Source organism: Mustela nivalis (assembly GCF_964662115.1).
Source record: "Mustela nivalis genome assembly, chromosome: 5".
NCBI classification, from domain to species: domain Eukaryota; kingdom Metazoa; phylum Chordata; class Mammalia; order Carnivora; family Mustelidae; genus Mustela; species Mustela nivalis.
The window spans coordinates 114,971,540-114,982,793 of NC_139024.1; the positions used below are offsets into that span (position 1 = coordinate 114,971,540).

Below are 11,254 nucleotides of genomic sequence, written 5' to 3' on the forward strand. Positions count from 1 at the left end.
CAAAAGTCTAGTAGTAACAATTGCATCATAAGGGTGATTCAGATATATGTAGGAGTTCACTTAGCTAGTCTTCACTGATTAGATGTGAGAAATGAAGGAAGGAAGGGTTTAAGGTCATTCTCAAATTTCTGGCCTGAGGAAGTTAATGGTAAGAGAGTGCGGGGAACAATGGAGGAAATCAGATTTATGGAGAGATATGTTGAGGTTTGGACACTGTCTAAGACTGAAGCCTTCAGTTGACCCTCAGTGTTCCTTTCCCCTCTCACATAGTAACAGAGAGCTGACTTTTGTTTGGCACATGGCCACCCAAAATAAAGGTAACATTTCACACTTTGAGCTGGATATAGCCAAATGATTAAGTTCTGGCTAATGGTATGAAATATAAATGTGTTGTTATAAGTTATGTTTGCAACTTCCAGGAAGTGTACTTAAATGGAAGGGTGGGGGTTTTTCCTATCCTTTCTCCTTCCTACAGGGGAATACGGACATCAGAGCCAGAACTCTATTAAGAATCTTGGATCCTCAGTTTAACTGGGCCATGGAAACCACAAAAGGAAGAGCAGCAAGAGAGAAAGAGTCTGGGTCTTTGACTTTTTAAACATGAAAAATAAAGACATCACTACTTGTTTAGGCTACTGTTATTTTGTGACTTTCTGTTGGTCACAACTGAATTCTATTCCTAGTAAATATCAAATGTGTTAATTTTGAGTTGTCTATAGAACTTCAAGGAGGGATATACTGTTGAATGTACCGATATAGAACCAAGTAAGACATCAGCATGGGGACCACACATAGGTCATCCCCTGAAAGCAAGTCCTTGTGATTTTTCCAATAGCCTTCAGCAGCCAGACTGAAGAGTGAAAAAGTTAATAAGCATTCATTTAGACATTCACATTTAAATTCATTTTCTAACCACAAGTATAGAGCTACTTTGGGATCAATGTTAATTTGTACTTAAAAGATTGTCTTTGAAAACAAAAAAGATTTAACACAGCTATTCTTTATATAACCAGCTACTCTTTATAAGGCACACAAACCATATGAGGGTAGTATAATCAAACCCCTTTTATTATAGAGAAATTATGACTAAGACCAAATGAGGACTTAACCTAATGTGCCAAATACAGTACAATGTATATTAAAAATCATGAATACTTAGGAACAATTACATTCAACTTAGTTGTACAAAAATTAAATGCAAGCTTGAGCAGTCCCATAGGCAGCATAATTCTTTACAGACTCAAAACAGATGCTCACAAATCTGAGAAAATATACATGCAGCCACCTGTCAAACGTACTTTAAAAATTTGTTAATCCCACTGCAAAATATTCTTATAAGAATATTCAGAAATTTACTATCTCTGTATGTGCTGTTATTAAATTTTGAAATATCTCCCACAGTAGACCTCATTAGAAGCTACAGTCCCTTCCCACTTTTCAAATTAGTTTGTTAAAAATAAGAGCCCTACCTTCTAATATAAATTATAGAAAATGAATTTATAATACTTTCAAATGTAAAGGGCTAGAATAAGTGTTCCCTCAAAAGTAAGTCTGAATAAATAAACCAACATTCACATGTTGCCATTAGTTTCTAAACTGAGGCTACCTGGCCACTTCTCCCTATCATGTATCTGTATTCACTCAGAGGTATTACAAAAATAATTTTAACGTAAGATTCACCAAACCTAAGGAAAAAATATACTATGATAATAAAAACCACAACATATAATCTCAGCTAAATATTAATTTTGTGCTTATCCCCTGGTTAGAACTGCCTTGACCCCTCATCTCCTCTCCCAGCACAGACTAGCAGGTAATTAATTCAGTGCATCATCAATGTCAAGACTCAAACCCACACTGAGCCAGTGAGAGAAGATGGAATTCCTTTGTGCTCCAAACTTATGTGGCCTTGGGACTCAGCTGTCAGTGATAGGGAACTGAACCTGTCTTCAATCTCCTGATACAGGGGCTCTTCATTAAGGAGCATCAGAAATGCAAATGAATCAGAAAATCCATCAGAATAAACTCATAGAACTCTAAGGTTTGAAAGCTCCTGCCCAGAAAGTAAGTGTTCCCAGGAGGGCAGAGAGGGTGCATCTTGTAGTAAAACTGGGTTAAGAACCACAAGACCTAGCTTGCATTCCCACCAACAGAGTAGGAGGGTTCCCCTTTCTCTGCATCCTCGCCAGCATCTGTCATTTCCTGACTTGTTGATTTTAGCCATTCTGACTGGCGTGAGGTGATATCTCATTGTGGTTTTGATTTGTATTTCCCTGATGCCGAGTGATATGGAGCACTTTTTCATGTGTCTGTTGGCCATCTGGATGTCTTCTTCGCAGAAATGTCTTTTCATGTCCTCTGCCACTCTGGAAAACAGCATGGAGGTTCCTCAAAATGTTGAAAATAGAACTGCCCTATGACCCAGCAATTGCACTACTGGGTATTTACCCTAAAGATACAAACGTAGTGATCCGAAGGGGCATGTGCACCCAAATGTTTATAGCAGCAATGTCCACAATAGCCAAACTATGGAAAGAACCTAGATGTCCATCAGCAGATGAATGGATCAAGAAGATGTGGTATATATACACAATGGAATACTATGCAGCCATCAAAAGAAATGAAATCTTGCCATTTGTGACAACATGGATGGAACTAGAGTGTATCATGCTTAGCGAAATAAGTCAAGCAGAGAAAGACAACTATCATATGATCTCCCTGGTATGAGGAAGTGGTGATGCAACATGGGGGCTTAAGTGGGTAGGAGAAGAATCAATGAAACAAGATGGGATTGGGAGGGAGACAAACCATAAGTGACTCTTAATCTCACAAAACAAACTGAGGGTTGCTGGGGGGAGGGGGTTTGGGAGAAGGGGAGTGAGGTTATGGACATTGGGGAGGGTATGTGCTTTGGTGAGTGCTGTGAAGTGTGTAAACCTGGTGATTCACAGACCTGTACCCCTGGGGATAAAAATATATGATTATAAAAAATTAAAAATTAAAAAAAAAAAAAAGAACCACAAGACCTAGAGTCTTGGTCTTGTTCTGATGCTCATTAGCTGAGTCTGTTTCCTTCTCCATAAAACAAAGAACTGAACTGGAATGATCCCGGTGGTCTCTTCTAACTTTAAAAATGTAGGTTACAGAAGGGACGGGGTGGGAGATGGGGTAACTGGGTGATGGGTATTAAGGAGGGCACGTGTGGTGATGACCACTGGTTTGTTACACACAACTAATGAATCATTGAACACTACATCAAAAACTAATGATGTACTTACTATATGCTGGCTAAATGAACATAATAATTAAAAAATAAATAAATAAAATGTAGGTACTGGGGAATTACCTGTGAATGCTATGATTTTATCACTATGTGCTAGAAACTTCCTGAGCACAATATATTCTTTTAATGTCATTTCCTTTTGATCTTGGTCTCCAGGAAGTATTTAACTCAAATGTTTTCTCTGCAGCAAATTTTTTATTGCTACCTCTCTTCTTCTGTTGATGTTGGTTCTTTCAAACCAACACTTACGTTGTTTGCTTTGCTATTTAGAATGAAATTACTGAATTCATTAAAGTGCAGAAGGAAATTTTTACATTTAGGACATTTTTAAAACTAAATGTAAAAATTTCCATTAAGGAATTTTCCTTTTTGCATTAAACATGTTGTTGGGTAAAATATGGTATAGGAAGGTGATTAAATCAAAATCATGTGGGTTGTTAAAGATTATTTAGTTGTTTGGGGTCGCCTAGGATACCTCGTTGTTTTTCCACCAACCCACACATCCTCTACATTCCCAATAAAGCCTTTGGAATCTGCTGAGCTTTTTAAGGCTCTCAACATTCTCTATGACTTCACCGTATCATTAAAAATCTAAAGTTATTTAGCATAATTTAATAGTATTAGCAAGATTTGTAACCGTATCCAAGGATATAAACTTGTTTGTTGTGACAACCGCCTGAACACTCCAAAAGGCCATTCAAAGAAAGAACATACCATGTCAAATTTTCAGTAGTTTTATTGAAAAATGCCTCTTTTGTTTCAGAAATAAATAATATAAGGCAGTGAAATTCACAATCTGCAGTTAAAATATAAAAGCAGCAATTCTATGTTCATAGTCTTGCAAACATTTTCCAACTGCTTTTGATAACTAAGAAACATTATGTTCTGAAAAAAAAAATAGTTCATACTAAATATACAACACAAACATGCAATTCCATCTCTGCAGAATAATCTGCAATTTGGCATAAATGTTAGTGTATCTAAAACAAGGAGGTTTAAGGCAATATGGAACTGTATCCAGTTGATACAGTAATTTCAGCTAAATGGCTTAAGGTTTGTGTTTGTTAAAGGAGATTTATAAGAGCATTCTATGCCCTAATGCATAACAGAAGATAGAAGAGGACGATAAATAATTGCAATGGAGTTGTTTTTTTCTTCCTTTTTGGTTTGAGGAGGGGAATTACTTTAATCGTGGTGTAACTGAATTGCAAACAAGTATTGGAAAAGATGAACTGCCCTCTGGAAATATACAGTAGTTCTGGGTTCCAGGACTTACTGCTTAACCTAAGAGTTTCACTGAGGCTGCCCTTTGTGCTAACTGAAGTCACAAGGCACGTTCTCTCCTTGCAGCTTTCGCGAGCAAAATATTTTGCAAGCATTTCAAGGGCAAAGGCAAAAATGTCTACAAAACTGCGTGCAGCGAGCTAGGTTTCCTGCAGAAACAAGGTTCTCTACAGTCAGAAAGCGTACTCTTGGATGAAGCAACGCTGGAAGAAACATCGCAGATAAGACGTACACTGCTCTGTCTGACCTGTAAATGAAAATCCCAACACCTCCCCCCAGAGTGGCCGCCGGGTGCGCGGTCTCAGGTTCACTGCCGGGCGCCGCGGGGCAGGGCGCGCCGCCAGCGCCCGTGGGGAGGCTGCTCGTCGCCAGGCTCGTCGGCGCCGTAGTCCTCGTACTCGTCTGCCGTCCGCTCAGGCTCCACCGGCACGATGAAGGGCTCGCGCTCGGGCAGGTAGGCCCCGCCCTCGGGCACGTAGGGCTCTGTCCGATTCAACATTACAGTTATGGCATGATTTGGAAGGCACACACACAGCAAAAGCTAATTCATCACCCGAGGTGATGGCACTCCAGTCTTAATCTCATCACTATAAATAGATAAGTTACAATGTTCTGATTACGTCCATTTGCAGAGAGAATTTGGTGATGATCAAATAATGAAATGGCACTTTTTTTGAACCTCCAAGGATCCAGCAGTGAATACAATCATTGCACAAGTACCTGGAAAGGGCCCGAGGCTGCGCCAAAGAACTGTAAACGCGGAAACCTAGGTAGGATTTTCACAAATCCCCAAGCAGCCGTTCATGAGTTCAAACTCCTCCACTCAAAGAACAATTTGGAAAGGTGAGGAGGCAAGGGGAAGTTTTATTGGCTCCTAGAAACCGAACTGTGGAGGCGAAAATCAACTATGACCAGGTAATATACAGTACACGACGTTTTCTGGGGCCGTCTCTCCCACAGACTGAGTTACAGTCGGGGGGCGCGGGGGAAAGGAACACCAGTGACTACAGCGAAACAGGAAGAGAAAAAGTGACTGTAAAACTTTGGTTTGAAAATTGCAAGTTACAAAACCAAACGAGAGTACATGTACAAAAAATGAGTAATAGGATACATGCCCTGAATCAGACACATGGCTAACAGGCAAGAGATGAGATTCCATTCGGTGTTATTTCGGCACAGAGCAAGCAGCAGGCTTTGATGCAGAAGCTTATTGTAGAATTGTTAAGTGATTTTAGTGGACAGGATCACATACAAATCATTTACAAGCCACAATTAGTTTATTATTTACATAAAACATTTCTCTTGAACCAGGTTAATTGTTTTTCTCAAAATAGCATAACCTCCGCTGGTTAGTAGTTTTATTATGCGCCTCTTTCACAGTGAGGCTCCTCTTGGTTGTGGTTTTGAACTTTTTTTCTTTTTTTAATAATATTTTTCTACATTATTACTGAAATGCATCAGGCTTATAAACTAACACCACTGCTTTTGTCTCATTCAAGTTAGTATAAAGAGTCTCCACCCTCCTTTATGATGTCCACCCGGCTCTTTAACCATATCTGTGGTGAGATTTCCATACAGACTCATTTCCTAATAAGCACGTGCGCAAACATCTCAGAAACAGGATTTTCATGTATTCAAACTGTAAGCAGCACTGGCGACTTAGAAAATTTGTTAGCCGGAACCTGAAACAGGTCAAAGATGATAGTTTTTAAAAGTTGAATTACTATGCAAAAAATATATATACACATCCATCTAAGTATGTAATGGTTAAAATATATATATATATATCCATATATTTCCAGTTATTCATACATACCATAAGGTAGAGGGAATTAAAATTTATCTTATAAAAATTATCTTAAACTGTAATTTTGTGAATGAGTTGCATGAGAAATTTGCATTAAAATTCATTATTACTTTTGGTCATATGTAAGTATGCACATAAATATATAGATATATAGATATTTAGATATTCAACTACTCATGCACTATTTGCTAGTAGCCAACCATATCAAACAGCGGTATCATTTTTAAAACTTGCAAGATGCTTGAGGGTGCGCTGATGAAAAGGTCTCCACTGATCAAAACATGAGTTTTTTTATTCCCAGATCAACATAATCTCTCCTGTCCCCACAACCCCAAAAGTAGACACAAGCTACCTGGCCTCTGTAATGGTCAAACACTAGATCTGCACTACCAACTCTTTGAAAAACTCAAGTCCCAGATTTTATGCATGTTAATACTATGGATAGCATGAGACAGTGAATTATTTTCAGTTGTCTGCACCATGATATCAAGTGGTTTGCCTAAACATTGGATTCCTAAAACAATTTTTTAGTATGTGCTCTTGATATTCTAAAATTATATTCAACAAATCCCTGTTCCCAATCTTTAGGTTTAAAAAAAAAAAAAAAAAAGTCATTTGATAGCATTCTCTGAACTCCCTAAAGAAATTAAGGAGAGGTTTACAATGTGATTTGGCAAATGTAGAAATATAGGAAGGAAGAGCAAATGCAAATAATTATTCAACTCCTAACAATGAAGTAATGTTTTATGCTTTGAGAGAGAACAATGTTACTACATGATCAAAATACGTAACTGAAAGAGTTGATATCTTCAAGAAATCCCCAAATCAACCTTCCTTCAATCCTAGGGAACTTGATTTCCATAAAGGTTCTTAATTCGAGTGAATTTGGTTTCCTACACTGGCAACAACATACCTGGATAGCCTTGTCCGTTGTATGGAATGCTGGCACACTGCGACGAGTCACAGTATCCAGGAGGACCTGGGGGGCCTCGGATACCTGAGTTTCCAGGACGACCCGGGGGGCCAGGGGGACCTCTTGATCCTGTGGACCCTGGTGGACCTGTTCTGGATTCTCCCTGTGGACCTAGTACGGGGTTAAAACAAAGATTTCCCCTTTTGTTAAATACATTTCCTGAGGCAATCAACACTTCTCAAAACTATATGACACACAGGGTATGGTAAGAAAATATTTCCTTAAGAGATCACCGGTATGAACCAACGTGTGGAACTTTCTTACCAATGATCCATCCAGAGTTAATGACAGAGAGGTAACTGCTTTAACGATTTTATTCAAAGAAAACTGAATTAAGCCAAACTAAAGCTATCAATGAGTTCCCCGGATGGCTCCCACTCCTACAGAGATAAAACTCTCTGAAGAAAATGGCTATATTAGCCACATCAGACTGCCAGGAAAACATGGGAGTGCCTGCTCCACACCTCCAGACTATGCAGAGGGATGTTATTTCTGGATCTTGTACTTATTTACAGTTAACGTAAACGTAAAGATGTAACTACTAGGGCTGACCTTATGGACCTTTCAAGGGTCTCATGGGCCTTACAATGAAGAAAAACAAAAATTCATTTTCAGTCTAGGAAACAAAATGCATAAAACCACTGGATGGCTATTATTTCTTTCCAGAACATCAATAAAGAAACTAAGAATGAAATCTTGCAATGTGTCAGGCTTTTTAATAAGAATGTATTTTCTGTCTGCTAGCAACCTCTTGAACAATACCAGAAGAAACAGGAAATAACACCATCCTGAAAAGCCATGGGGTCAAACAAAACAAATAGGAATTCCATAAAAATGAAAACAGCAACCCTCTGTGTCACTAAAACTCATACCCTCGTATGTTAAAGTTACAGTGAAGGCTTAATGAAACCCACTCGAACAGTCTTTTGAACAAAGAGAACATAAAAATGAGAAGGTTATCCAAGCTGAACTTCCTGTTAAAATACATTCATGGTGGCAGTCCTGACTGAAGCGAAGAGGAGGAGATTGTGAATCAACCTCCTGGGGCTGTACACTCTCCCAGTGTTTCTGCTGTTTACTTATTTGATGCCCAGGCACACGTACCTGGGGGGCCAGGCAACCCTCGAGGTCCTGGAGACCCAATTCCCCTTTCGCCCTTCTCTCCCGGCAACCCTAAGCGAGGACAAAAAGAGAAAGCACAGGGAGAAAATTATCGGGAAATATGTAGTTTTCATCTTAACTGATAATGCTTAATTCAAGTAATTCACTTCTTTTAGTGAAAGCAGGACCCAATTTTTCACAGAAGTTCACTCTTGAAGCCAAATTCTTTCTAGACATTTGGGTAATTCCAGATTCATGGCCAAGAAACAAATCTGGCTACAAGTCAGGGGAAAAATTATTTGAAGAAAACAAACATGTCTAATATATTTTTTTTTTTTTTAGAAACAGTAATTAAGAACAGGAATCTTGAATGAAGAGTTACAACTCATTGAGAAACATCTTAAAGGTATCTTATCTTCAGTAGCCCTACCACACAGCATCTAAACCGTCTGAATTACCAAAGTCTCTGAATCTTCTCAGGAATATTAACTGCCGCTTTAACAAAAGCGAACACCAAAGTCCTGAAACATCTGGAATCAAATAATCCTATTTTTCTTTTTTTTCTTTCAATGACACTTATCTACTATGAAATTAAAGCCAAACAAACACGTAAGACTGGTGCCAGGCCCTGAATAAAGGCACCAGAAGAGTTTGGATCTAAAACTGTAGGGCTGCTTAAGTACATTCAGTTGGAGCCCAACTCTTGGTAGTCACAATAATTAATCAGATTTTAGTGTCTTAGTGAGTTTGCCAGAATACGGTTTCTTCCACCAACAAGGACAACAACCATCAGTACATAGCATTATCTTTGCTGAGATCTCCTGACAAAATCTTCCTGTGTTCTTTGATACAGATCTCGATGGCCTGGGGCTGCCTTAATGAAAAGACAGGTTCATGGACACACAGCTCTTCCTGGGCTGCCCAAACAAAAATGGTTAAAGCAGTTTGCCAAGTTCAGTCTTCCTCATGCTTTTCTTTTTTTTCTTTTTTTCTTTTTTTTTCATTTTCAGCATAACAGTATTCATTATTATTGCACCACACCCAGTGCTCCATGCAATCCGTGCCCTCTATAATACCCACCACCTGGTACCCCGACCTCCCACCCCCCGCCCCTTCAAAACGCTCAGATTGTTTTTCAGAGTCCATAGTCTCTCATGGTTCACCTCCCCTTCCAATTTCCCTCAACTCCCTTCTCCTCTCCATCTCCCCTTGTCCTCCATGCTATTTGTTATGCTCCACAAGTGAAACCATATGATAATTGACTCTCTCTGCTTGACTTATTTCACTCAGCATAATTTCTTCTAGTCCTGTCCATGTTGCTACAAAAGTTGGGTATTCGTCCTTTCTGATGGAGGCATAATACTCCATACTGTATATGGACCACATCTTCCACATGCTTTTCAACCTATCCAGATCCCACACTTGCAAACTCCTTCCTTTATCCCTGCGTAGCAGCCGGAGACACCCACCTCGTTCACCCGGGGGTCCCTGCATCCCTGGTGTGCCAGGAAAGCCTGGTCGCCCCCCAGGTCCTGGTTCACCTCTGGCTCCCGCATTGCCTGGGGGGCCTGGGGGACCCGGTGGGCCTGGTTGGTTGCGACTGGAGTGATAATCATTTGGAATCTGATTCAGCATCTGATTGAATCTGCTCATCTGACCTATAAACAGAAAGAAGACTTGTTAATAAGAAACCCAGGAGGGAAGGGATTGAGATGGTGAAACTCTTTTCTCTTAGGGTCTAGTGCAATCCATCTCCATTCCTTCCCCTCCAAGACACATTCTAATTAGAAGCCTAAAAATAACACTCCAGCCATCCAAAACAAAATGATCCCTGATAAACAACTGTCTCCACAAAATACTGAGCAGTAAGCCACAGCATTACCATAAACCATAAAAGAGTTGTGAAAGTTTAATACACCTCTGATATAAAGCCCTGGGGTTTGCCAGATGGTGTCACTCAAAAGAGAACCTTTCTTAAAGTAAGGAAGTATACCATTTTTGTGTGTGTCTAAGAATGATAGGCTGTGGTTTCAGCTGGAATCAATTATGGGATCCTTTGAAAAATAGAGATTTCTGGGTGTTGTGTCCAAAGACAGTGATTTGCTATGTTTAGGGTGGCCCAGGAGCCCTCATTTTTAACAAGGTGATTCTAAAGCAGGTGTTCCTCGGGATGAGACCTGAAGAAACACTGTTAAGACTCCTGAAACAGGGAACCTTGAGTTTAAGGCCATACTTGGTTTGTGGGCACTGAACTTTACTACTCGGTAAGCTTTGTAGAATAAGAAGAAAGAGTCTGAAAAATAAGGAAGCAATAAAAAGGTCCCCACCAAAATGTATTTTCTGTGATCAAATTAATTTTGATGGGCCTCCTTCCTTAAAGTCATAGAATAACTTATAGTTTATAGTTTCAAAGTTATAGTTACAGTTTATAACTTTGAAAATCCAATGTCTGTTGCTTCTACATATACCCAGATGAAGATCATTGAAAATCCTAATAAGGAAACTAAAAAGCCCTTTCAAAATACGATTTTGCATCAGATCAAGTATAGGATAACAGGTGATTATTTTACTCTGGGTTCTTACTTTATCTTCATGACAATCATTAAAATATCACTAGTTTTATCTAACTAGATCCAAAACTGAGAATGTATAAAAATACAAGTTCATCAAAATGAAATAGAAACATATATCTTAGAAACTTTATGACTCAACTCTGCATTTTCCAGCAATAAATTTAAAAACCATTCATACATTAAAAATGAAAAGAAATGTTACCACTTATCAATTGTTCACAGACTTGTCTTGC

The 11,254-nt window shown here is 39.1% G+C and overlaps 1 protein-coding gene across 1 annotated transcript in view; it reads right to left on the reverse strand.

The window, feature by feature from the left end:
* Nucleotides 1-4,001: 4,001 nt before the first annotated feature.
* The window catches only part of COL12A1 (collagen type XII alpha 1 chain), a 116,451-nt gene continuing 109,198 nt past the window's right edge, over nt 4,002-11,254 (reverse strand). Inside the window, exons 62-66 of the mRNA XM_082729463.1 lie at nt 11,224-11,249; nt 9,918-10,106; nt 8,452-8,520; nt 7,288-7,458; nt 4,002-5,050 (exon numbers count right to left, since the gene is read on the reverse strand). Of these exons, the coding sequence (XP_082585589.1) occupies nt 4,875-5,050; nt 7,288-7,458; nt 8,452-8,520; nt 9,918-10,106; nt 11,224-11,249 (631 nt within the window). The 3' untranslated portion in view covers nt 4,002-4,874. The remainder of the gene's footprint in view (nt 5,051-7,287; nt 7,459-8,451; nt 8,521-9,917; nt 10,107-11,223; nt 11,250-11,254) is intronic.